General features: G+C 39.1%; 1 protein-coding gene across 3 annotated transcripts in view; it reads left to right on the top strand.

Annotated features, from left to right (window-relative positions):
- The first annotated feature begins 762 nt into the window (after positions 1–762).
- The window catches only part of RPS6KA3 (ribosomal protein S6 kinase A3), a 111,501-nt gene continuing 84,278 nt past the window's right edge, over positions 763–27,985 (top strand). Inside the window, exons 1-3 of one of the 3 annotated variants that reach the window (XM_032619606.1) lie at positions 1,108–1,166; positions 24,178–24,271; positions 25,262–25,298. Coding sequence is in view for 2 of the 3 variants with exons in the window: in XM_032619608.1 (XP_032475499.1) it covers positions 1,098–1,166 (69 nt within the window). In the remaining variant the exon portion in view is untranslated. Of the gene's footprint in view, positions 1,167–3,999; positions 4,013–4,925; positions 4,968–24,177; positions 24,272–25,261; positions 25,299–27,985 lie in introns of those variants that run through there. The other 2 variants (XM_032619605.1, XM_032619608.1) reach the window with 2 other exon arrangements.

The raw sequence follows: 27,985 nt of genomic DNA, 5'->3' as shown, positions 1-27,985 counted from the left end.
GATTTAGGCAGCGGAGACCCGGGGAGGGGGCGCGCTTGGAGGGTCGGGCCTGAAGCCCCAGGGTTCTGCGGACTTGGGGCGGGGGGTCGAGTCATGCAAGACAAACTAATTCCAAATATTAAAAATATAACACAAGAGCGTCAATTTGGAGAGCCTTGACTCAAACCGAGAGCCGAACCCCCAGGCGGCTCCGGGACACATACCCTTTCGTGTCCCCGTCGTGGGGGGTGGAGGGGCAGGTGAATGCCCATCGTGTGACCCTGGGAGAGGCAGGGTCCTGGGCCACTACGGGATGTGCCCATAGACTCGGCGCGCCCACGTGCACCCATGGAAGAATCGCGCCGAAAAGACACCCGACGCCCCCTCCCCGGGTCCTCGGCACTGTACTGCGCCCCCTGCGCCTCGCCCATCTCTCTCCCCAGCTGGGCGGGGACCACTCCTCTGCATCCCCGAGGAGCCTTCAACCTGCTCGGACTCGCGGCACTTAGAAACTCCCAGCCTTTCGCACCTCTTCCCTTTTCCCTCTTTCCCCCACCTCCAGCCGACGCCCCCAGATCTCTCCCGCTCGCCCTTCCAGAAAGAAGGCGAGGCCCAGAAGCAGTGGCTGGGGCGAGGAAGGAGGGACTAGCGGAGCGCCGCGGCCAGGGGCGTGTCTTCCCAGGCCCCGCCCCCGGGTGCGCGCGGCGGTGGCGGCGGCGGCCGAGCCTCGCTCTGAGAGACAGGTATCGCTTAGGCGCCATGTTGTGAGCGGAAGTAGCGGAGCGCGCGGGGGCTGCTGTTCTGCTGGGAGCGGGCGCGGGAACCGGCGGGGGGGGCGGAGCTGTAGTCCCGGCGGCGGAAGCAGGAGAGGAAGAAAGGGGCAAGACCCGGTGCCCGGCAGCGGCGCGAGGCTCTCGCTCGGCGCGCGGGCGTCTCCAGCCGGGCGCGCGGCGTTCGAGGGTCGGTGTCGGCGCCGAGCCCTCTCCCGGGCAGCCGCCGCTACTGCTGCAGCTGCTGCCGCCACTGCTGCCGTGTGGCTCGGGCGGCGACGGAGCGGGGCCGGCCGCGGGGCGGGCGGGGAGGGAGGAGGCGGTGAAGGCGGCGGGCCGGGGGGGAAGATGCCGCTGGCGCAGCTGGCGGACCCGTGGCAGAAGATGGCTGTGGAGAGCCCGTCCGACAGCGCTGAGGTGAGTGCAGCCGGGCGGCCGGGGCCGGCGCGCCCCCTCCCCGCGCCCCCGCCAGTTCGCTCCCCTCCCGGGAGCCGACCACTCGGCCCCTTCCTCTGCCGCTCGCGTCTCCCCTTGGTTCGGGATTCCGGTTTGGATAGTTGGGGTTGATCTATTTGCTCTTCTGTTCCTCCCACCCGCACTCTCCCCTCCCTTCCCTCCCTCGGGGGGCTGTGGTGTGGTGGCGCGTGGGGTTTGGAGTGGGCGCCGGGGCTCTGCAAGAAGCCGATTTTCATCAACTTTGCGTGGGGGGAGCGGGAGGTGCAGCGGGGGCTGGCGAGGAGTTGGGAAGTTTGGCCCTGCCTGGTCGGGGGCTTCCCTGGACCCCGGTGACTTTGGGGGATGCGGGAGGGGTGTGGATTGGGTTCGCTGGGGAGAGGGGACTCTCGAGTCCGGCCGGGGGAGGGTGTTGCCCCGGGGAGCCGGGCGCGCGGGGGCAGGAACGGCCCAGGGCAGGGGTGGCGACCTGTGAGGGTTTCGGGTAAGGGGTGCGGGACAGCCAAGGGTTTTTGCCCCCCCCATCTGCCGCAGCGGTTTCTGCTGCTGTAAGGGAGAGAGTGGAAGCCTGAGGTCCTCCATCCCCCCCCCCCCCGCCCCGTTTCTGAGGTCCCTGAGCTCGAGGACCCCGTCCCTGCGAGTTTAACTTGAGTTTCCTGTCCATGGAGGTGCGAGGGTGGTATTCAAGGAGATCAGCGGCCGCAGTAAAGGGGTTTCTGGTTTTCCTTGTCCGCGATCTGGTGACCGTCCCTGAGATACCCACCCGAGTGACCCAAACACTATACCTAAACAGGGCAAAACAGACTTCGGCCGACTCTTCGCAGCCGCCCCTGTCCCAGAACCAACTCGGGGTCTGCGAAAATAATCCAGACAAGACCCATTCCAGGGCATCAGCGCTCCTCTCCGGAGCGGAAAATCAATTCCTGATGGTGGCGCGTCTGTGATTCTTCCTTCTTGACTTTTTGCTGTCTTCTATTCCCCACAGCGGACTTTGGGGGATTACAGGATGATAGGCTGCGTGTGTGTAATAGTTACTGAGCGAGTGACCCCATTTCTGGAAAGCATGACTGAAGCGCGGGGGTGGAATGGGACAGGCTCTGATGAGTGGTGTACTTGGCGGCAGCCGCTGCCCTGCCGGCCTCCGCAGTGTGAGAGGTGGATAGGGTTACTGGTTACGTCAGTAAGACCGAGGCTCAGTTTGATCTGAGATGCGGGACACTTGCATTCTCGGGTAGAATGGAGGGGGAGGCGGACGGGGATCAGTTCAAACCACTTTGCACTTTTTCCCTAGTCACCTCCGCTGCTGTATAAAATGTTTACTTGCTCTCTCTTTATCGCATGCAGAATTGTAATAGTGCTTACGGTTGGTGCTTAGTATTTTGCGACTTGGATCATATTTTTAAAACCTAAACGAAACGCTGCTCTTCAATAGAAAACACATTAATAGATGTTTCCTGAAAAAATTTTTTTAAAAGGAAATCTACGAGAATTTCATTTAAAATTGTTAGCCAGTCTAATACTGTGAATTATTTGTAAGAAAATCAAATTTAGAATGTTTAATCATCTTTGGAATTGGATAGTATGAAACATAGTGCTCCCGGGGCTCTTTTCATTCATTTTTTTCCTTCAGAAAAATTTTTGCATTAAGTAATATAGCTAAAAGGTTATATTAAGTAATATAGCTAAAATGTGTTCTCAGAGTGCCAACCTTGTGGAAAGAAATTGAATTTGCTTTGAGCCTGATTTTTAGATGCAAACGTTAACATTTGCAACTCGTAATCAGTCCACACTTCTGCTTGGCACGCATCAGTGTGTTAAAAAAAAAAGTCATTTAAAATTCCACCTGATCCTTTTTCTATATAGCATACAATTGGATAAAGAAAGCACAAAGCTAATGTTTATTTAGCACTTACTATATGCCAGATACTGTGCTCATGCTATTTCATTTTATCCTTCCTATGACCCAACAGAGTAGGATTATGGTCCCCATTGTTACAGATTAAGAAACTGATCTCAAAAGTTAAGGGCACAAAGATTATAAATAGTAGATGGCAGAGCCATAATTCAGAGCCAGATGGATATAATTCATGTGCTTTGCTTTATGCTAGGGTAGCTGTTTCAAATCTTTTGTGGAAAAAAATCAGTATAAATAAGTAAACCGGTAGTTAGAGGTCAAGTATTTTTCAAAAACAATTATGGTATTATAAGATGTCTCATTTGTTAAAGCCTGATTATTTCAGTTACTGTCATGGTTTCCAGAACCTGGCAGATAGGTTCCCACGATTTGCCATTTTCAAGTAATTTTCTTGATATTCTGGCATAAGGTATGTCAGTCAGAGCCAGTGTTGCCTAGATTTATTAAAATTAGATTTTAACAAATTGCCCTTAGATATTTATTGCCTTTGGTTGTTCAGCTGTTTCAAGTAAATTACTTCTGATGCAAATTTGGAAATACTGAAATCAGTAAGGAAAAGGTTGAAAATTTTCATTTGGAAGTCTGATATTGACCTTAATATTATGCTTAGCGTTATGCCATCTCCTCCTCAGTAAGTTCTTATCAGTGAATAGTTGTATTTTACGATTTTTAAAAAATAGTCATGTGAGTAAAAACACCAGATTGTTTCTCTTCAGGCTAAAAGATTTCAGGGTTGATCTCTATAGAAATTTACATTTATGGTCTCTTCCCTAGGAGACTGTGAATTCTTCAAAGCTGAGACTTCTTTTTTTTCTCTGTATCCTCAGCTCTTAACACAGTGCCTGGCGCATACATAGTATAGGCCCCCTAGATGACCGACGAATTAATTATGAAGGTCAGGAATAGGGTAATTATCAATTTTATCTCTGTTCTTATCATTTTAATCTCACATTGAAATATGAGCAATCTTAAAAGAACTGAGTACCTCACTAAAAGTACAGGCAGTTTCTTCATTCCTTTACATGTCTTCTTGACCTCACATGGGTCTCATGGTGCTCAAAACAAAAAAACCCTTGTGGTTGAACTCAAACATGGGTCAAAACATGATAGGCTAGAACTATGCCAAATGTTTAAAGAAGCAAATTTAGAATAATAAAGGAAGTACTATGTAAGCAAAGTCAAGGTTGGTACAAGATTAAAAACAAAATAGCTTCCTAAATAGTCCAGGTGAATTCAGAACTCTTTAATGAGTTAAAGACGCTAGTGTGTTTTTGAATATTTGACTGTTTAGGAGATGGATATCCAGGGATTGTGGCTATTCTTTTCTACAAACTCTTGCCACTGCTGTTAGGGACATTTACTGGATCATAAACCTGACCTAAAGTGACACCTTTTTCTCATTTTTAGTAAAGATATATTATAGTAAATGTAAATATGAACAATTTTCAAAAATAATAAAATTAAGGAGGTTCTTTTTGCTTTATAGAAATGTGTTATGTAAAAATAGCTACCTCGAATTCCTTTAAATGACAAGTTCCACAGTGCATTGAAAAATATTAACTGTATAAATATTTTATTTATAAAAAATGAGACCCTTGTTTTGGAAACCATCTTCAGTGGGTGTGCAACCATTTTTAACCTCAAAGACTTTATTGGATTCTGTAATATTTCCACTGTATCAATATTAGATTTCTTATGTTTCATCTGTAGGGAAAAACATTCTATTAAAGTGTGATCTTTGATTTTGAAAAAATAATATTTTATTAAGTTTCTTTTCCTTTTCCTGTTTCATTTTTACCACCTTTCAGGTTTTTTTCTTTCCCCCAAGTGAAGATCTGAGGAGAGGACAGGTATTGTTACATGTCAACTGTCGAGTAACTGTGACACATTATTGAACACTTTGTTGTTTTCAGTGATTATAATATCAGTTTTTGTTAAACTAGAATTTAGGAAGGTTTGTGTTATTTTGGAAGCTTGATCCTATACTGATGGGGTTAATCCAAAATGAGAAACTTCTTTGATACATTTAAATTTTAAGATAAAGAGGGAAACTTACCCAATTAAAGAAACAAGTATAGGCGGACTTTGCCTTTTCATTAGTATGTTTCTGGAAATCACAATAAGTATGTCTTATTTTTATATAAGAAGAGTGGCATAATTGGGATGTGCACTCTTGACCAAGGACATGACATTCAGTAAATTATAGAATGATCAAAAATATAGCAGATCGGGCTTTCCTGGTGGCGCAGTGGTTGAGAGTCCGCCTGCTGGTGCAGGGGACACGGGTTCGTGCCCCGGTCCGGGAAGATCCCACATGGCGCAGAGCGGCTGGGCCTGTGAGCCATGGCCGCTGAGCCTGCGCGTCCGGAGCCTGTGCCCCGCAACGGGAGAGGCCACAATAGTGAGAGGCCCGCGTACCGCAAAATAAATAAATAAATATAAATATATATATATATATATATATATATATATATAGAGAGAGAGAGAGAGAGAGAGAGAGAGAGAGAGCAGATCATTTCTCAGAGGTCTGAATTGCAGAAGAGTTGTTCTAAAGATTTTTTTAAATTTATCATCCACTAAAAAATTTATACCATTGTGATCGTTGAGAAGATTTGCTCTAGAGTTCCGTGTTCAGGGACATGTGATCTTCCAGGCTGTGAAGGATGGATGACGTCAAGTGGCCCAGTTTGTCCAGTGCAGACTGGATGCTTTAGACCCAGTGGTTCAGATTACAGTGTACAACAGTGACATCTTGGTGGTCTCTTGGTAATGCATGAGTGTGATAGTGCTCAGTTGTTTATGTGTTTTGGTGAATGACAAGTTTTAAAGCATTGGAATGCAATCGAGGAAATGTATATTTTACACATCCCGTTCCCCATTTCACGTAATAGAAAGAAAAAACAAGCAGTTGCATTTTAATACTTGGCATTAGATTTTTCGCACTCCCCCCCCCCATCTTTAGGAGTTGATACAGTTTCCTGTGCCTTTCGTTAATCTGGGACAGTTATCAAATCTCAGATACTCTGGTTTTTCAATTTAATACCAAATAGCATAGAAGCAAAGATGAAACAACTGTAAATTTTAATTGTTAAGTAAAATGTGTCAAGTTAACAAAACAAACACAAATATACTATATTCGTTGTATAAAACAGGATAAAATGTATCTGTGTAGAACATAACTATCATTTAACACATTTGGCTATTTTAAGCAAATACATTAGTTACTAGCGATTAAATATTTCAATTTTACTTATTCTCCTTTGTGGGATAATTTGGATGTATGGCAAAGTGTTAAAGTACATAAACTTTGGAGCCATGAAGACCTGGGTTTGAGCCCTGTCTCTGCCACTTAATATCTTTGTAATCTTATGCAAGTTATTTAATGTCTCTATGCTTCAACGTCCTAATCTGTAAAATAGGCGTGAAAATAATATCTACCTCATGGGGTTGTGGTGAGAATTGAATGATAATATATGTAAAGCACTTGGGTCAGTACATGGTTTGTATTTAATAAATAATAGTTATAATGAATCATCTCTCAAACAGCACTGTCTTAGGAAGTTCTGTTTTTCCTCTGGGGTCATTTTTCCAGAATCAAACAGAACAATTAAAAATGGTTTGTTTGGGGCTTCCCTGGTGGCACAGTGGTTGAGAGTCCACCTGCTGATGCAGGGGACATGGGTTCGTGCCCCGGTCCGGGAAGATCCCACATGCCGCGGAGCGGCTGGGCCCGTGAGCCTACGCGTCAGGAGCCTGTGCTCCGCAACGGGAGAGGCCACAACAGTGAGAGGCCCGCATACTGCAAAGAAAACAAAAAGAAAACCAAACAAACAAAATGGTTTGTTTGATTGATCTGTTTAAAGAGAACCTTTATAATATCTGAATATAACTGTAAGGGTAAGGTGAACAGAAATCTCTTGAATCTTATCCTTTTTTATATTGTTCCCCTCTTCAATATTGTCTTTAGAGGGGGGAAACACATAAAAAACATTTTGAAGAATATGTGCGGAAGAAGGAAGAAAAGAAAGTATGTTCATATTTCAACGTTGCTCAAATTGGAAGCCCTCTCACAGTCCACGGCATGTCATTGTTTAATCAGCAGTGGCTTTTTTCTCTTAGTGATATATAAGATAATAGTATATCTCACACACGATGGTGTCTTATAATTGTTGAAATATGGTATACCCTATATGTCAACCTCTTGAAGGAAGTGTGTCTCTGAAGAAATAAAGTCAATATATGGCATCAATAGGTAGAATTTTAACTTACTTTCTAAAAAGTACCAAAACAAAATGTGCACACCTTTTTATATTTTAGGATCAGTTCTGTTAATTTCATTTTTTAGGGACAGAAATTAATATGGCACACTTCCCTCCCCATTACTATAAACACATTTATTTCGGTTATTTGAATATGCCATGAGTGACTGGCTTTTCCTGTCTAGAAATACAATCCTTTGGTTTTTGTTCTGTTATGTGATACTGGTACTTAAGGAACTTTCAACAGTCCATATGGTATTTTCAGCTGAGAAGTCTCTGAAAGTTTTCAAAGTGTGTCTGTGCCCCAACAACCATCTTCTCCCTCCAAAAAAACCAAAGGAGCGTGACATAATCGAATAAATTTGGGGATTGTGGAATTAAATGAGATCTGACCAATGTCTTTACTGCATAACATCTTAGAACTTTTAAGGTGATAATGTACATGCTGAATCTGCAAAAAGGAAATAGCTCACAGCATTTGAGACTTGATGTCAGCACCCATTTTTTATGAACCATCTATTGAAGTCTCAGAGGACACAAGTGCTTTGCAGAACACAGTTTTGGAAAGTCTGATAACTACAGTAACATGATCCAGTATTGCCTGGAAACAAGCTGTTAATGTTTAATTGACTGTATCAAATCTTTTTTTCTGTAACTGTCAAACGAGTTTTTGTTTCATTTTGAATTGGAGTCTTTCTAAATTAATTTGTGTAACAATTTTCCATCTTAATAGTGGACTAAAAATTTAAATGCAGTAGTTTAAATAAAAGTTTGAAATAATTTGAACTTTTAAAATTCAGTGTTTTGAAAGGTAATGGTCATATTCTACCTTAATATCAAGCTAATTGCCCCTACTAAATGGCTCCCTCATGGACTTACTCTGTAATTTACTTTTAATATTCATAGTTTTAAAAAAAACTCTTATCATTTGCTATTTTATGCTGCTGTCAATCTGTCTACTTCTCCCATTCTTTTTTAATTAATTGCTTCAAACTTGAAGTTACTAGAAAACAGCTAGGATTAATGACATTTTGATGCAGCTGTTTTTAACTTGGGAACATTGTTACTTCATCTTTAAAAAAAAAGTTTACTTACAGCTTACCAATGATGTAAAATGACTTCCTCACCCTTTTTCTGATCTCTGCCCATTATATACACATACCTCTGGAGTCAGGGGTATTCGAGGGGCGTATTACCTACTAACAAACAGTGATTTTATGCTTCAGCATACCATAATGGAATAGCTCAATTACTGGCATTACCTACTCTGAATATGTACCTTCTTCTCTTGAAGGTGTCAGCTAGAAAGGAACGTGAATGAACTAAAGATCAGGAGGCTAGCCTACTGCCCCACCTGGAGTCAGCTCTCCACATTGTCTTTTGGAGGGTATTTTCGTGTTTTGTTTTGTTTTTTCATGAAATAGTGCTAGTTGCCTGAATATTAGATAATCCTACATTTATGCGTAAATCCAAAAGCACTTTTATACTTCCTATCAGTCTTCCCCTCTATTAGTATAAGTAGAATTACAGCAGTAGCATAACTTAAATCAGATTTTCCCATCTTAACGAATACTCTATCCATGGTTTCTTACATACCTTAAAAGTTAATTGTTTTATCCACCATGTTAATTGATTTTTATAATCTTACATATGGTGATGATCTCATCTTCATGTCTGACCTGGTCATCTAGATTTCTGTGAGCTTGCCTCTAATCCTTTGGCCCACAAAACTTGTTATAGGAAACTTGGTTCAGTCATTTGATATGTGTTAGAAGCAGATGGCAAATGATAGCCTGAAACAAAAGTTCATTTTGACATTAATAGATTGAAGTGCACCTCAAGTGCAGTGTTTTGGGAGAAATCTTCAGAAATCTTGTAGAATCTCTACTAAAAACCTCAGTTACCCAGGATGTTATTTCACTTCTTCACATTTAGGAGCAGAGGAGTCTACCTGAAAGGAATATAAAATAATAGGAAAGAGTCACTTAAAAAAAACCCAGCTTCTAGATGGGTACCATTCAGTAGCCACTAACTAGCCAGCCACATGTGTGGCTACTGAGCACTTGAAATGTGGCCAGTATGGCTGAGAAACTGAATTTTTAAGTTAACTTTAATTAATTTAAATTTTAATAGTCATTTGTGGCTATTGGCTACCACATTGAACAGCACAGTTCTAGATTATAGAATTAGCACAAACTGAACCCTTTTTTCTACACCAGTGTTTTTCAACTCTACCTTTTCTTACTTGTAGTTTGAAATTAATAGGCTAAAGCTTTTTCTAAATGAAAAATATATTTAATATGCTGTTTCAAATTATGTTTAATCAGCTTCGTCTTGTCTCTCTTCTACCCTGAAGATTTTGATAAGCCCTCCTAAGTGGTACATGCCCCTCAAATAACCATTCTGCACTTTCTACAACTTTACTAACTTTACAGTGACATTTCTCATTCAAGTGATAACATCGAAGCATTGGGGAAATTTAGCTATCAGAATTGGTGCATTTTGTTCACTATACTATTATTTCCCAGCTAATTAATACTGGGAAAGTAGATTGGTTCATCTTGGAGATTAACATATACTGAACGCCCTCTCTGACTAGACACTTTGTGTATATCAACTTGAATGAGGTAGATGTAATTAACCTCAACTTACAGGTGAGGAAACTGAAGCCTAGAGAGGTTAAGTAACTTGTTCATGGTTGCATAGCTATTAAGTGGAGGAGGCAGGGTTCAAACACCAGGTCTCACAGATCGCAATCCCACTGATTTTCCACTAGACTGCCCTGCTTTGGTTGAAAACAGCGTAGAGGTGAGTGACTCGGTCTAGATGACATCTCCTCCTACGGGCAAAAGGGTCCAGGTGGTTTGTATTGAGCAGGTGTCTTCATGGGAACGTACAGGGAGACTTAGAAAAGCAAAATTGATATTACTCTCCAAAATAAGCTTTTGTGAGCTGGCCTGAGAAACAGCATCGTATGTGACATCGTATGGGAAATTTTTTTGAGATTTCTAAGCAACTATCTTACAAGTGAGAATTTGAAACAAAAACTACTGTACTTGAAAAAGGGGGTTTGTCCAGATGTAACTTAACGCCTCTCCATACAGAAGCCCCTAGGTGTGTGCTTGAGTAACTGTGCTCTGTTTTTTAATTGCAGCTTATTAAATCATTACCTCTTTATATTTGCATCTTCTTTTCAGAAAAATGTATTTGACTTTCCCTCAGAGTGCCAGAAAACAGGATGTGGCACAACCTGAAAAAGTTGCCAATTATCTTGCTATAGTAAAAGAAAAGGAAATGTAAAGAAACGTTGATCATTGGTGACTTTTCCCCCCCCTTTGGGTTTTTTAATTCTTAGGTTAAATAGCCCTAGTTAATCTTTTTAAAAATTGAGATATGATTTATATACCACAAAATTGTACCCTTGTAAAGTATACAATTCAGTGGTCTTTAGTATATTCACAAAGTTGTGCAACCATCACCACTATCTAGTGCCAGAAGATTTTCATGACCCCCCAAATCCCATACTCATTAGCAGTCACTCCCTATTCCTTCCTTCCCCCAGCCCCTGGCAACTAATGATCTAATTTCTGTCTCTGTAGATTAGCCTATTCTGGGCATTTCATGTTAATGGAATCATATGATATGTGACCTTTGTGTCGACATCATTCACTTAACATAATGTATTCAGGGTTCATCAGTGTTGTAGCATGTGTCAATGCTTCATTTTTATGGCTGAGTAATCTATTGTGTGGTTATAGCAGTTTTGTTTATCAGTGTATCTGTTGGTGGACATTTTGATTGTTTCCATTTTGGGGGTATTATAAATAATGCTGCTATGAACATTTGTATACAAGCTTTTATGTGAACATGTTTTCAGTTCTCTTGGGTGTTTGCCTAGGAGTGGAATTGCTGTGTCATATGGTAAGTCTATATTTAATATTTTGAAGAACTGCCAAATAGTTTTCCAACTTGTTTGTATCATTTTACATTCACACCAGCAATGCACGAGGGTTTCAGTTTCTCCACATCCTCACCAACACTTGTTATTGTTTTTTTCATTATAACCACCCTAGTGTGTTTGAAAGTGGTATCTCATTGTGGTTTTGATTTACATTTCTCTAATGACTGGGAATGTGAAGGATGTTTTCATGTGCTTATTGTCTAGTTGTATCCATAGTTCTCGTGCTTATTTTGCTGCTGATTTAGGGACTTAAATGGAGTTTCGCTCTAATGCTGATATAGAAGATCCTTATCTGTGTCATGTTATATACATAGTTCTCAGAAAACTTAGTTTCAGTTTGCACTTTTAAAAGATTTCCTTTATTTTTAGATGTGAGAAATAAAAAGCTTTTTCTAGAACAATGGCTTTCCAGTTGGGTGAATAGAGCCCTACTTCACCTGGGCCACACCTTCTCCCAGCCAGAACAGAGTTTCTAGAGGAACACAACAAAGAATTAAAAGATTAATTATAAAACAAATTATACAAAGAAAGCAAAAATTGAGGCAGTGATATTTTTCCTTACAGTCTCCTCAGTCTTCTTATACTATTCTATAGTTTCTTATTTAAAGCAAGAGTACAGGAATTAATTGAAGGTCAGTCAAAACAAAAAGTGTAGAATCTCTGAAATTAAATATAAGTCAACAAATAAATGAATTTTCAAGGATCCATCTCTTAAAGTGAGATATACAGACGTTTCATTTAAAGTAGTGAAAATGCAAAGCAAAGCCCCTGTTGGCCTTCTTCAAGTTCCTCCTGGCTCTTGGTATAATTCAAGAAAAATAGCTATCACAATGGATGTTGACAGCAGTAAGGGGGGTTACTTAAAGAGAGAAATGTCAGAGGCAAGTTAAAAATAAGATTTGCCTTGGATTATTAAAAAGAGGAGCTCAGGGGCTTCCCTGGTGGCGCAGTGGTTGAGAGTCCGCCTGCCGATGCAGGGGACGCGGGTTCGTGCCCCAGTCCGGGAGGATCCCACGTGCCGCGGAGCGGCTGGGCCCGTGAGCCATGGCCGCTGGGCCTGCGCGTCCGGAGCCTGTGCTCCGCGACGGGAGAGGCCACAACAGTGAGAGGCCCGTGTACCGCAAAAAAAAAAAAAAAAAAAGAGGAGCTCAAAATGAGTTTTAAAGTGATCTTTTCCCCCTGGCTGTTCTGAATTTGTGTGGTATAGTACTAGGTGATAATGAATGAGATAGAATTCTTTCCTTTGGAATATTATAGTGTGAAAGTACTGAGGTGGACAGGCAGTTGAATAACATGAAGCAAGCCAAATTAGCCAGGAATGATATAAGCATAATCGGAACTTTAGGGGAAAGTTCTGATGTATGATGTTATATAGCAGTTTTCCATAGTGCATTTTTAACCATAATGTAGACACCTAGAAAATAAATGTCATTACCCCAAACACCCAGTAAAGTTTCTTTTAACACACACACACACACACACACACACACACACACACACACACACAGAGAGAAAATGTTATTTTCAACATAAAAATTAATCACTTGGCGGAGACTTCTGGTTCTGCCAAGATGGAGGAGTCCTTTTCCTCCTAGGTCTTCCTTTACAACTAAAACACCTAAGACATCACAGCAAACAAGTACAGGAACACTCTGAAAGGTGGAAATTAGAAAGCAGACTGCCTACAGACTTTGGGATTAAAGGAATGACACAAGTAGTGAGTTCCCTGGGTGTTCTTATTGCCTCCCATATATCCTGGACAGGGTGTTTTAAAAGCCTCCAACCTGGAACCACCAACAGGCACAGACAAAAAGGGTTCCAAGAAAAGCCTGTTCTCTTTAGCCAGATGACTAAAGAAAGGGTGGGCTAACAACAGTAAACCTTTTTGACAAAACCCACCCTACTGTAGCCAAACACCAACAGAAGAACCCCACCCTGCTTCTAAGAAGCAAGTGGCAGTGCATGGATTCCTCCACCCAGTGGTGTTGGCTGGGCAGATCAGGGACCTAATCGCCCTTTCTCCCCTTCGCTGCCTAGCAAAAACAAACAGCACTTTGATTCCCCCTGCTCGGTGGCTTTGGCAGGTTGTGCAGGGACCTGATATTCCCTTACCACCACCCCTGTCGCACTCCCTACAGAAGGAGGTGGTGTTCTCACTAGGGTAGTGTCAGTGGGGTCCAGCAGCCAATTGACCCTCCACTCCAACCTGGAAGCAATGAGACATAACAAGGTGGTGTGAGGTAGGACTAGTCCCCACTAAGCCTCCTCCCGCCCTGTGTCAGTGAGGTCCACCCTCACCCAGCATCAACAAGGCAGAACAAGATGGTTGGAGGTGGCCTGGTCAACGCTGCTTCCCCCCTCCGCTGTTGCAGTAGGGCCCAGATGCCACCCCCATCTGGCATCTACAAGGTGGAACAGAGTGGTAGATGGCAGGGCTGATTGGCACCCCAATTCTCCCTCTCCCCTCTCCTGTTGTCAGCTGGGCCTTTCAGGGAGCCGAAGTCTACCTTGAGCTCTGCTGAACTCTGCTGAACTCCACTCTACCCTGCAGCAATGAAGCAGTGTGAGTCAGCCCTCCACTTCCCCTCTTCCTGTTGTCAGTAGGGTCTGTCAGGGAGCTGAGCTTGCATCCCTGCTCAGAGGCAATGAGGTGGTATGGGTTGGTGCCCCACTTTCACTGGGTACAAGAGTGAAGCTGAACTTCCATCCCACCCACCTGCAAAAGAGCAATGTGAGTCATTGCTCCACTTTTGCCAGGGTGGTGTTGGCGGAGCCCAGCAGGAAGCTGAACATACACACTCACCCTGCCCTCACACTACACCTCAACTGGTAGACTGCCTGCTAAAAAAGATTAAATAGGATCCAGAGTCTTAAAATCTCCCAAATGTCCATTATACAGCTGAAGTTCACTTACACTAAGACCCAAGAAAATTGCATCATGAATGAGAAAAAAGGCACCAGATACCAGCACGGAGATGCTTCAGATATTGGAATTGTCTGACAAGGATTTTAAAACAGCCATCATAAAAATACTTCAGTGAGCAACCACAAAGACATTTGAAACAAATGAAAAATTAGTCTCAGAAAAGAAATAAAGTAGAAAATGGACACTTTAGAACCGAAAAATGCAATAACTGAAATAAACTTACTACATGGGCTCAATAGAAGAATGGAGGGACTTCCCTGGCAGTCCAGTGGTTAAGACTCTGTGCTTCCATTGCAGGGGGTGCGAGTTCGATCGCTGGTCAGGGAACTAAGATCCCACATGCGGTGCAGCCAAAAAAAAAAAAAAAAAAAAAATGGAGGTGACTGGAAAGAATCAATAAAATTGAAGATAGAGCAATAGAAATTATTCAATCTGAATAGCAGAGTAAAAATAAACTGAAAAATAAATGGAGTGTCTCAGGTGCCTGGGAACATTAACAGAAGATTTAATATTCATGTCACCACAGTTTCAGAAGCAGAGAAAAAAGGTGGACTTGAAGAAATAATGCCTGAAATTCCCCCAGTTTGGCAAAAGATTAAGCCTACAGATTCAAGAAGCTGATTGAACTCCAAATAAGGTAAACTAAGGTAATCCACACCTAGGCACATCAAAATCAAACCTTCAGAAATGTGAAATTGTTTAATGGGTATAGAATTTTAATTTTGCAAGATGAAAAATTCTGGAGATTGGTTGCACAAGAATGTGAATATACTTTTTTTTTTTTTCTGTATGCGGGCCTCTCACTGTTGTGGCCTCTCCCGTTGCGGAGCACAGGCTCCGGACGCGCAGGCTCCGGACGCGAAGGCTCAGAGGCGATGGTTCACGGGCCCAGCCGCTCTGCGGCATGCGGGATCTTCCTGGACCAGGGCACGAACCCGCGTCCCCTGCATCGGCAGGCGGACTCTCAACCACTGTGCCACCAGGGAAACCCAATGTGAATGTACTTAACATACTGAACTTTATACTAAAAAACAGTTAAGACAGTAAATTTCATGCTAGGTGTATTTTGCCACAGTTAAAATTTGTTTCTAAATCAAAGTAAAAGACAAAAAATCTTAAAAGCAGTTAGAACTGAACTATTACCTATAGGGGAATAATAATTCAAATGACAGTAGATCCCACATTAAAAACCATGGAAGCCAGAAGGAAATGGCACACTGTCTTTTAAGTGCTGAAAGAAAAGATCTGGCAACCCAGAATTCTATACCCAGTGAAAATATCCTTCTAGCGTGAAGGTGCAATCAAAGCAGTCTCTGGTGAAGGGAAGCTAAGAGAATGTGTCTGTAACAGACCGTGAAGGAATGACTACAGGTAGTTCTTCAAGCAGAAAGGAAATGATAAAAGAAGGATCTGGAACATCAAGAATAACATGAATTCTACACATTCTCTTCCAGAAAATAGAAGAGGAAGCATATCACTACTCATTTTTTGAGGCCAGTATCACCCTGATACCAAAACCTAAAGACAGTACAGAAAAGAAAACTCCACATCAGTATCCCTTAAGAATATAGACACAGAATGCTCAACAAAATATTAGCAAAACAAATCCAGCAACATATAAAAAGAAGTATACAGCATGATCAAGTGGGTTGTATTCCAGGGGTGTAAGACTGGTTCAGTATTCAAAAAATCAATTGATGTAGTCCACCATATTAAAGTTGAATAAAAATATTAATAATGTGCAAAACATGATTAAAGACATACAGATTGGAAAGGAAGAAATAAAAATGTCTCTATTTGCAAGTGACATGAGGTCTCCAATGGAAATCCCAAGGAATCTACGTAAATCTAGAACTGATAAGTGAGTTCAGCAAAGTTGTAAGATACAAGATCAGCATACAAAAATAGTGTTTCTATATACTAGCAATGAACGTGTGGAAACGAAAATGAAAAACATAGTTCCATTTGTAATTGCTTAAAAAAATTCTTAGGTATAAATCTAACAAAACATGTCTAGGGCTTGTGTGCTGAAAACTAAAAAATGTTAAATGAAATCAAAGGTCTAAATAAATGGAGAGGTCTACCATGTTCATACATAAGAAGACACAACATAGTAAAGATGCCAGTTCTCCCCAAATTCTTCTATAGGTTTAACACAACCGTATTCTAAAAGTTATATGCAACGGTAAAGGAACTAAAATATCCAAAACAGGATAAAAATAAAGTGGGAGGAATCACTTTACCCAACTTTTAGACTTACTAAATAGTTTCAGTAATCAAAATCCTGTGGTATTGGTGAAGGGATAAATACATAGATCAGTGGAACAGAATGGAGAGCCCAGAAATAGACCCAAACAAGTACGGCCAACTGATTTTTTTCAAGGATGCAAATGCAATTCAATGAAGGAAAAATAGATAGCCTTTTCAGCAGTGGTGCTTGGAGCAATTACACACCCATAGGTAAAACAGTGAACCTCAACCTAAACCTTACACCTTATACAAAAATTAATCCAAAATGGATCGTGGAAACTCTAAAACATTTAGCACTTAGATATAAGAGAAAATCTTCGGGCCTGTGGGCTAAGTGAAGGGTTCATAGACAAGACACCAAAAGCACAATCCATAAAAGAAAAAAATAATAAATTGGACTTGATCAAAATTCAAAATGTTCGCTCTGTGGAAAAGATCCTGTTAATGGGATGAAAAGACAAGCCACAGATTGGGTGAAAGTATTTGCACACCTATATCTGAGACAGGACTTGTATCTAGAATATATATAAGGAACTCTCAAAACTTAACAGTAACAAAGGCAAATAGTCCAGTTAGAAATTGGACAAAAGAGATAAACAGACATTTCATCAAAGGGGATATATGGATAGCACATAAGCATATGAGAAGACGTCAACATGGTTAGCTATCAGAGAAATGAAAATTAAAACCGCAATGAGATATCTCTACATACCTTTTAGGATACCCAAAATGAAAAATAGTGACAGTACCTAGTGTTGGTGAGGATATGGACAAACTGGGGATCTTTCATACATTGCTGATGGGCAAGTGAAATTATACAGCCTTTCTGGAAAATAGTTTGGTCATCTCTTTAAAAACTAAACATACACTTATTTTATAACCCAGCAGTTGCACTCCTGGGCATTTATCCCAGAGAAATGAAAATGTATGTCCACATAGAAGTCTGTTCGCAAATGTTCATAGCAGCTTTATTTGTAATATCCAAAAGTTAGACACCAAATGTCCTTCAATGGGTGAATAGTTAAACAAGCTGTGGTATGTTCACACCATGGAATACTGGAATACTACTAAACTAAAAGGAATGAATTATTGATACACACAACAACTTGGATGAATCTTCAGGGAATTCGTGCTGAGTGGAAAAAAGTTACATACCACATGATTCCGTTTATATAACATTCTTGAAATGACAAAATTGGAGACTAGATTAGTGGTTGCCAGGGTTAGGAAGAAGGGTGGGAGAGAGGTGGATGTAAAGGGGCAACACGCAGGATCCTGATGGCGAAGAACTGGTATCTTTACTCTGGTGGTAGATACAGGAGCCTATACACGTGATAAAATGTGTAACAATGAGCACGCACACGGACACACACGCGAGAACCTGTAAAACCAGTGATATCTGAGTAAGGTCTGGGCATCGTACCAGTATAATTTTCCTGGTCTTGACAGGAAGTTGTGTAAGATGTAACCACTGGGTTAAAGGTATATGGGACCTCTCTATTATTTTTGCAATTTCCTGTGAATATATAATCATTTCTAATTTAAAAGTTCGGAAAAAAGTTGAGAAAGCATTAGATAAAATTCAGTGTCTATTCTCAATTAAAAACAGTAAAATAGCGCTTCCCTGGTGGCGCAGTGGTTGAGAGTCTGCCTGCCGATGCAGGGGACATGGGTTCGGGCCCCAGTCCGGGAAGATCCCACATGCCGCGGAGTGGCTGGGCCCCTGAGCCATGGCCCCTGAGCCTGCGTGTCTGGAGCCTGTGCTCTGCAGTGGGAGAGGCCACAACAGTGAGAGGCCCGCGTACCGCAAAAAAAAAACCCCCAAAAAACCCCAGTAAAATAGGAATAAAAGGGTGTGTCCTTAACATTATTAAAAAATAGTCTCAGACCAGTAGCCAGCATCATGCTTGATGGAGACATATTATGGGCAATCTCATTAAAATTGTGCCTGCTGTTTTCACCTCTATTTTACATTCTACAAGAGTTTGCTAATGAAGTTAGACAAGAAAATCAAAAGGTATTCAAAAGAAGGATAAAAGATAACTATTCATAGATGATATAATCATCTTCTTAGGTAATCTATGGAGACTACTAAAAAGCTTTGTGAAAACTAATGGTCTAATAAGGTGGTATTAAACAGAATATATATTTAAAAATTAATAAATAGTTTTCCTTGCTAGAAATGGTAATGGGAAAAAAGGTCTCATTCAGAATAGCAGTAAAAATATTAAATGTCTGGAAATAAACATAAGCAAAGGGCAGGAACTAAATGAAAGAAAATAGTTGTATTAAAGAATAAATAAGTTGAGAGAAAAGCTATGGTTCTTTTTTTTTTTTTTTTTTTTTAATTTTATTTATTTATTTTATATTTATTTTTGGCAATGTTGGGTCTTCGTTTCTGTGCGAGGGTTTTCTCCAGCTGCAGCGAGCGGGGGCCACTCTTCATCGCGGTGCACGGGCCTCTCACTGTCGTGGCCTCTCCCGTTGCGGAGCACAGGCTCCAGACGCGCAGGCTGAGTAGTTTGTGGCTCACGGGCCTAGCCGCTCTGCGGCATGTGGGATCTTCCCGGACCGGGGCATGAACCCATGTCCCCTGCATTGGCAGCCGGATTCTTAACCACTGCGCCACCAGGGAAGCCCAAAGCTATGGTTCTTTAAATTACTTTCAGTAGGATTTGAGGTTTGTTATTTTCTTGTTTATTTTTTAAAAGATTTTTCCTCTGTCTTGAATGAATGTTCCTAGATTTTTAGTTTTTTTCTAATTTCTTTAGGTTTCTTTTATTTTGTAGCTTATCTGGACAGTTAATACTAACAATTTTTAGTAGAGTGCTCTTATTAATAGCGTTTATGCTTAATACATATACAGCTAGAATTCATTATGGAGCTGTAATTATAAACTATATTTCTCATTTTTCCAAAAATAAACCTTGGTGCCTGGTTGTGTTTGTACCTATGGTACTTTTAAATATATATATATATGTATATATATTTAATGAGTGAGTAGTTTGGGTTGTTTTTTCCTGAGTAAGTTCAGTTCCAAACTTGTCTAATACACTTTGTGTTAAGGTACAGTTGATATTGCTTGGCTGTTAAGCTCTTTTTTATTGTGTATTTGAGCAAGTCGTATTCTGTCTCGTTTCACTTACTGGCAAGCTATTATTGCTGTCGTTTTGTTCATATGAATGTTTGTAAGACTGTGTGTAAGTTTAATTAAAGTGACTTTTAGTTAACAGTTATGTTATCAGTAACACATGTTGGGTTCAGTTCATCAAACATTTAAGCACCACTTGTTTTGCCGATGAAGAAACAGGTTCAGGTAATTTTGCCACAGTCACATAACAAATAAAGCTTGGGCTTTGAAGCTCGGCATCATGGTGTATCTGTTTTAGATAGAAGGACTTCACTAAGCCTCTGGAAACCAGAAGAAATTATTAGACTTTTTCCTAAGACTTAAATTAGCCAAACCAAGTAATGCACTAATGAATTATCTAGTACTCAGATTTTTAGCCCTAGAAATGGAAGTGGACCCATTAGGGTAAGGGACTCACCAGAATACCCTCAAGTATTTGCTTTTGTCAGTTCCTCTGGCAAGATGAGCAGGAGGAAAGAGAAGCTAACACTTACTGGGCACCCAGCATGGCTAAGCGTACTAAACTTTATTACAACCTCCGGCATAACTGGTATTCAAATCTTGTAGATTAGAAAACTGAGACTCATGTTAAGTAGCTTGCCCAAAGTCACACCTATAATAAAGGACAAAGCCAGGTTCTGAAACTTGGTATGTCAGGCTCCAAAGCCCATGATCTTTTCTCTACACTGTGATTTCCCAGACTTAACCTAATCACAGGAGTCCTCTAAGGTGCCTGTTTAAAAAATGAAATACCGAGCCACGGGGCTTCTGGAACTTATGATTCAGTTTCAGTTTGAGGTAAGGCCAGGTAGTGTATTATTAACAGGAATCTTAGGTGATTCTGATCATCACACAGGTTTGGGAAACACTGCCAACTCCATGTGGTACTAAGAGGTGGAGTTTGAAGGTGTTAGGAAGGCATAAATAGCAGTGGGAGTACACAGAGGAGCTTAAAAAATAAGTTGACACTTTACTAGTAAAATAAGACTAGTAAGATTGGATTGTGGAAATTATAAAATTGCTTTAGGTTCCTTAATCTGTACAGAAAAACAATGTTTCATTTATTTTCCCTTTGTTGGTACTTCTCTTTCAGGTGACAGCATTTGTTACAATCCATTCTTTGGTATTATCCTTGTTTACACTTGGATACAAAGGTACCAATGAAGGATATAGATAAAACTGTATTTTAGATGCAGAAAAGAAAGAAGGAATTACAGTTAGAAATAACGTACAAAACAGCTTTAAATACAGAATTAGTAATTTCCTCAGGTGTAAAAACCCCACAAAATTTTAAATACTTTTAATCCTTAAAGTCACAGGATTATAACATTTTCAAGCTGGAAAAGCCCTTAGATATCCACATATTTTATGCATGAAGAAACCACAAATCAGAGAGGCTTTAAGGGCTTGCCCACAGTTAGTGGTGGATTCAAATCCATGCTGGCTAAGATTCCATTGAACTCTTATGGATTGCAGATAAGTACCAGAAAATAGTGACTTTTTAGAGATAAATTTAGTGACAATCATGTTTACCTTATATTCCCTACTTTATCTGATTTTATGGTTTCTTCCTTTTTAATTGCCCTCTCGAGAATATGAATATATTCAAAGGAGTCTCTTTTAGGAGATTATGCAATTTTAAATATTATGTCGGATCAATGATACGTTAGAAAAACGAACCATTACCTTCTTAGTGTAGTGTATTTAACAAACGGACATTTTCAGAACATGTGTTAAGAGTTGTAGTTTTCTCCACTTTTTATTACAAAATTTTATTTTATAAATAGAGAAAAATGAGCACAGCTAGATGCCTATACTTGAATTCTAACAGTAATATGACATCATTTCTGTGTAGTAGTGTGAGCTTTGGATTCAGACTTGGGTTCAGTTGTCTTTTCCGCAAACTTAATACCCCTGTGATCTTGGACAAGTTACTAATTCTCAACCTAAGTTTTTTCTTCTCTATATAATAACATCCTTCATAGTTGATTAATGATTAATTGGGATTAAATGAGAGAATATATGCAACATAGCCAACGCTGTACTTTGAACAAAATAAGCATTGCATAAATGATAGCTGTTATTATTTATTTCCTTGAGCCAGTAGTTATTTAGAATAATGTTGATTTCTGAATGAGTGCTTTATTTCCTTATTCAGTTTTTTATCATAATCAGAAAATATCTGTAGAGTTCCTGCTTTTAAGAATTTTGGATTTACTTCATGGCCTAGAACATGGTCAGTCTTTTATAACTTTTCATAGATAACTTGAACCCATATTCTTTTTACATTATAAAATTCAATATCTACCTATTCTAATGTAAGTTACATCAAATGCTTTGTCCTGTTTTATTCATTATGCTAGTTGATGTTAGTGTGCTAAAATTTCCCCTTCCACTTGTATCCATTTATTTCATGTTATAGTCCCCAGAACATCTCCTTTTGTGTTTTGTGGTTAGGTTAGTCGGTAACCTGATTAAGTGTTCGGTACTATTTTGCATTTATTATTTTTAATGACTTGTCTGAAAAAAGTTACACAGACTGATTATAGAAAATCTGACAAACAGAAACATACACAGGAGGAAATAAACATCTTCACTCTTACTATGAAATATTATGAAAAGATTTAAATGTGATTAAAAGTAGGGGTTTTAGAATCAGAGTTAGGTTTGAATTTAAGCTCTACTTATTTGCTTTAGGCAGGATATTAGACTTTTTCATTTATTCAACAAATATTTATTGAGCACTTACTGTATGCCAGCCAGGCATTTTGCTAGGGGCTGAGGATACAGTGCTTTAAAAGATTGACATACCCATCTTGGCTTAATGTCCTCATTTGTAAATTAGTGATAATGCCTCACAGAGTTCTTAGAAGCATCAAAGATGTACTTGCCTGGTGTGCAGTAATTGCTCAGTAAATGATAGCAATTATTATTACTGTATGTATTAAGTACTAATTACATTTTTAGTCCAAATCACATCACCTTTTTATTTAATCAGCTTAAGGTTTTTGCTTCACATTTTATTTTTGGCCTTAATAATACATACACTTGCTTTCTTCTTTTTCTTTATGCTTTTCTATGCTTATCTGGTTTTGCTTGGCTTTCTCTTTAAAGCAGTAAATACTGGTGTGGATTTTTTAAGCTTCTTAAAAATATAACCTAAGACTATTAAAATTTTTATTATCAAGCATTTCAAACACATACCAGAGCAGAGAGAATAGTATAATGAACCACCATATTTCCATAGCCCAGCCTCAAAGATTATCAACTCGTGGCCAGTCTTGTTTCATCTGTACTCCCCATCATACACACTACTTTCTCTCTTCCCCTCCCTGGCTCCAGTGGATTATTTTGAAGCTACTCCTAGATACATCAATTCAGACATAAATATTTACATTTATATTTCTTCAAAGATAAAGACTTTTATAAACATCAAACATACCATCATCACTCATAAAAACATCAGTAATTCTGTAATGGCATCCAATATCCAGTAAGACACTTTGTTTTAATTAGATACTTTACATTTCTTACATTATTACTTTTGGAATTATTTCTGTCATCCTATTTTAAGTTTTTTATTCTTTTCCTTATGGTTTGTTTTTTTTCTTCTGCCGTATGGATTTGTTTGTTTGAAGAGGTTATGAAATATTGACGAAAGAATTATGGAGCTAGAAAGGCTTGGCTTTGAATCTTGCTTCTGCCATTCACAAATTAACTTTGCTGAGCCTTGGTTTCCTCATCTGTGAAATAGGGGTAATTATACCTACCTCCGTGCTTAGGGTTGAATGTGATGCCTGCATAAAGTACTATTCACAGTCTTTGCCAGTTATTATATTCTCCACTGATTTGGACTGCAATAAATAAGTATAATTCTCGGTTGTTGTATGCTTTTTCAAAGCATGCCAAAATTTATATTTATTTGGTAGTTACTAAAAGTAGTGGTTTTAAAATATCTTTTTAGGAAAGACAGAGAATTTAGAATCTTAGTTTCTCCCTTCTTCCACTGCCTCTTTTAATTTGAGTCCACATTAATTTATCCTGAGGTTACAAATCTTACCTTTAACTTTCTAAAGGTTTATATTGTTTATATACTTATATCAGTTATTTATTCTTCATTATTGACCCTTTCTCCTTTATTGGGGTTAGTTATTTTATTCAGTTATTTCTAGATATTAAGTTGGTATCAATATACTTCACCAATTCTTTCCTACCTCAGTATTCTTGAGTTCTTATTTTGTTTCTCTTTCAATGGTCTAAGACATACTTTTGAACAGTTTATGAAAAAAGGTACTACCAGGATGGTGAAATTTTGTAAGACTGCAGAACTAAGAAGAATTTCCTGTGATCTTTGTACATGAACAAGTAGGACAAGGTATAAAATTCTTAGATCATAACTTTTCCCTTTTAACTCTCTGTAAGTCATTACTTCATTGTCTTCTGGCATTTTATTGTTGCAGAGGAGAAATCTGAGGTCAATCTGATTTTAGTTTCTTTGAAAATAACCTATTTTTTTCTGCTTGTATGCTTGTAGGATTATATCTTTATCCTTGAAATTTAAAAACATTTGCCAGGACATGTCTTGGTGTTGATGATCTCTGTTGAACCTTCTCAGTCTCCAGTCTCAGGTATTTTTTTCCGGAACTGGAAAGTTTTCTTATACTTTTGATTGATTAAACTGCTGGGGTTTTTTCTTTAGGAGCATCTGTTATTCATAGATTATTTCTACGTCTGTCCTCCATCGTTTTTTAATCTTTTCTTTCATTTTTTTTTTCATTTACTCAAGTTTGTCCTCCTTGGCATGGATTCTGTTTTCTGCAGTGTCAGTTCCAATACTTGCTATTCACAATGCAGATTTAATTTTGGCTACCGTGTTTTCGTTTCTTTATTCTTATCTCAACATACTCTTGTTTCATAAGCAGAATTCCCCATAGGGGTACACTCCAAAAAAATGAGATGGATTCAGGCCTAAAACCGTATCTATTTTCTGAGGCCACAACCACAGGAAACCATCAGAGAGGAAAAAAAAAAAAGCTTCTGAAAGTTTCCTCTAAAACTTAATAATGTAAATATAACCAGTGGTCATTCCTACCCTAGTCTAGAAAATAGAATAGTCTTGAGTACTAGCAGACCTTTAGTTGCTAGAGGAATAGCAAAGCACATGTAAGGGCACCTTAACTAGAAATAAATGGATTTTTCTAGTTACATTGATTGTTTTTCTCTTTATAAAAAATATATAATAAATGCATATAATTTTGAAAATACAGTACAAAGAAGAAAATCCTATGACCCAGGTAACTACTGATAAGATTTTATATATGTTTTGCCAGTTACATGCACACATGTTGGGAGGGGGGTATGCAAAATTGGGATCATACTATTTAGTTTTGTATCCTTTTTAACTTAATATATTGCAACCATATTTTTGCATCATTAATTTTTCTTTGAGGCCCTAATTTTAACCATTGCATAGTATTCCTACATATGAATAGATGTATTATGATTTATTTAACCAGTCCCCTGTTGGTCATTTAGATTGTTTTCTATTTTTCAGTATAATGAGTATGATGAATATCACTGTACATAAGTCTTTATGCACATCTCTGATATTTCCTTAGGATAAATGAGGAGCTGATTCTTAATCCTGTCATATTGGTAAGGATTATATACATTCCTTATTAAGAATATAAAATGCTTGTTTCTTATTGTTTCAATGTGATTGCATAGAAGATTCTTTGGATTCTGAACAATTTGATGGTATCTTAACTGAAGTTTTAGAGAGGTTTCTCATGCCTCATCCTCAGCACCTTCACGGGAGTCCTATGGCATACGCTTTGGACAGGAAAACCACTGCTGATATCAGGGAGTTCGGAAGGCAGATACACTTGTGGAAACTTGAGGACAGTAAAGAAAAAAATAAAAAGGCATGATTCTTGCTCATATCTACAACCTGGGTCTCCAAATTAGTACTCTAGGGCTCTGGCCCCATTCTTTTCCTCCTCCCTTCCTGTTACTTTAGGCTGTTCTCTGTGAGGAATTCTTTTCTCCCAGTGTTCATATATACATTTCATTTCCAGGTGGTAGTAGGATGTCAGTAGATGATATGTCCTACTAAGTTCAAGGTAGCATTTTTGAATCACAGATCATTTTTTTAGTCCTAGTGTACTTATACAAGATGATCTCCTGCTGGACTCAGTGCATTTTTTCAGAGGTATCAAACAGCCAAACAGCCTGGAAATGTGTGTGGTTGTAACATGCCATTACAGCAAAACAATCTGTTTAATAGGGCTGCTTAAAATAAAATTTTTTTAATTAGAAAAATACTCTTATTTTTAACACTTCAAAATTTTCCTTAAAATACTTCGGGATATTCTAGAAGTCCTGAAACGTTCGTTCAGAATTACTGACTTGAATTGTTTATTGCCTTAAGAGCAGGAAAATTATCTTAAGTGATAATTTTATACCACAACATTAGAAGTTAATGTTGAAAACAATACCTGCTGAAACTCAAGCTAACAGTCTCCTTTTTCTGATTTGTTCTGATAAGGCCCATATTGTACGTTATTCTAATTTTTGACTTTTACACATTTCAGACTACCAGAGTAAAGCTTGATTAGCATTTCCTAACCTTTTCTAGTATTTCACATAATATTTGCATATGTACAGTCTGCCAAGATCTGCGATTTTTTGGCTGGAAGGCATTATGGTGGGATGAGAGAGGATAAATACATTTGCCTCACGTTTAAACTATTCTTTTGCATTTGTACTCTATAGCCACATTGTATAAAAATATATCACACATATGAATGATCTCTTCTACCCTGCTTGACAGGAAATTGGCTGTAGTAAGTGGTGAAACAGGTATCTCAACACTCTTGTACTTCTTTATTGCATTACACTTTGGAAGCTAACTGTAGAAATGTAAATGTTACACAGTCAATTGAGGCCAAAGAGGGGACAGGATGTAGCATTTACTGAGCATCTACTGTCCCTTGGTGGGTCCTTTTAATTACAGCATCCCTGTGAAGTAGATATTATATGCATCTTACAAATGAAGAAACTGAGGCTCAAAATGTTAAGTAACTTACCCAAGGTCAGGTAACTACAGTAGTAAGTGACAGAACTGGGGTTTAAACCTGGTACTAGCCAGATTCAGACCACATGTTTTTTTCTCTTTGTTTCTTAAAATTAGAGAAATAAATTTTCTTGTTTAATTGGTATTATTCCTTGAACTTTTGGAACTATAAGTATTACAATATTGAGTCAGACTGGTGATCCATGTAACCTAATCTCTAGTGAAGTCGAGAGTCCTTTTTCAAAAGTGAAAATTCTTAGCTGCATAGGTAACTTTATACTCATTTCTATTAGATAGCATTTGAATCCTTGTTTTGGCAAAGTGATACAAAAGGTTTGTTGAAATAAAGGTGCTTTTGTGGGTCGGTTTTGGTAAAGCTTCACTGGTATGGAGGATAACATTAGCTTTTATATTTTCCTGCTTTAAAAATTAAATTGTTCAAAATTTTAAATCTTTGGTAAACTTAGGAAGGAAGTAGTTGTTTTTGCAAAAAGTAGAGCATAAAACACCATTAGATGTTTCACTTAATTTTTTTCTTAGATTGTTTTGTTAGTATATCGCTATTAATTAGCTGGGTGAAAAGTTCAGAAAAGAAAATACGTTGTACAATTTATGGATTACATGAAGCTGAAAATAGTGAAGTAGCTGATTGGCAGATTTGGAATCTAATCTGTAGAGGTTGTAGCAATGAATCAGAACTGGAAAAAGATGAATTCAAAAATTTAAAGTAAGGCTTTATTCATGAGACTAAGTGCAGAATAGAGGATAGAGGGCTTAGTTGCAGTGTAAGTGAAGAAAACAAGGAAGTAACAGAAAACAGGGAAAAAAATAGTATGACCGAGCAGTGTGTTGTGGACATTCCAAAAATAATGCATATGTGAACTGCATTAGTATAAGTTTATTATGTAGGACAAGGGAGGTGATATGCCTTTTACTTTACTCTGCATTGGTCCTATCAAGGTTGCAATGTTAATTGCACACAATTCTCTTTACTACCCTTTCAGATGAATTGGATGCATGCTCAGAGAAGAAAGTGGTCTCATCTTCTAAAAGGAGTGTTTGAAGGACCTCGAGTTATCTAGAAAAGAACAGACTTGGGGTAGTTTATAGTCATAGCTGCAGATTTACTTCTGTGACTTTGTAGATAGAGTGCAGGCAAGTTAGTCATCATGTATTAGTAATCCTCTTAAAGGGAATTTGCATTTGAGGAAAGTTACTGTATGAAGAAGAGCGTTATCGAGCAGCCAGTGCTTGTTCTGAGATAGTA

Source organism: Phocoena sinus, chromosome X, assembly GCF_008692025.1.
Source record: "Phocoena sinus isolate mPhoSin1 chromosome X, mPhoSin1.pri, whole genome shotgun sequence".
Lineage (NCBI taxonomy): Eukaryota > Metazoa > Chordata > Mammalia > Artiodactyla > Phocoenidae > Phocoena > Phocoena sinus.
The sequence above is the reverse complement of the archived record's forward strand: the minus strand, read 5'-3'. Positions and strand labels throughout refer to the sequence as shown.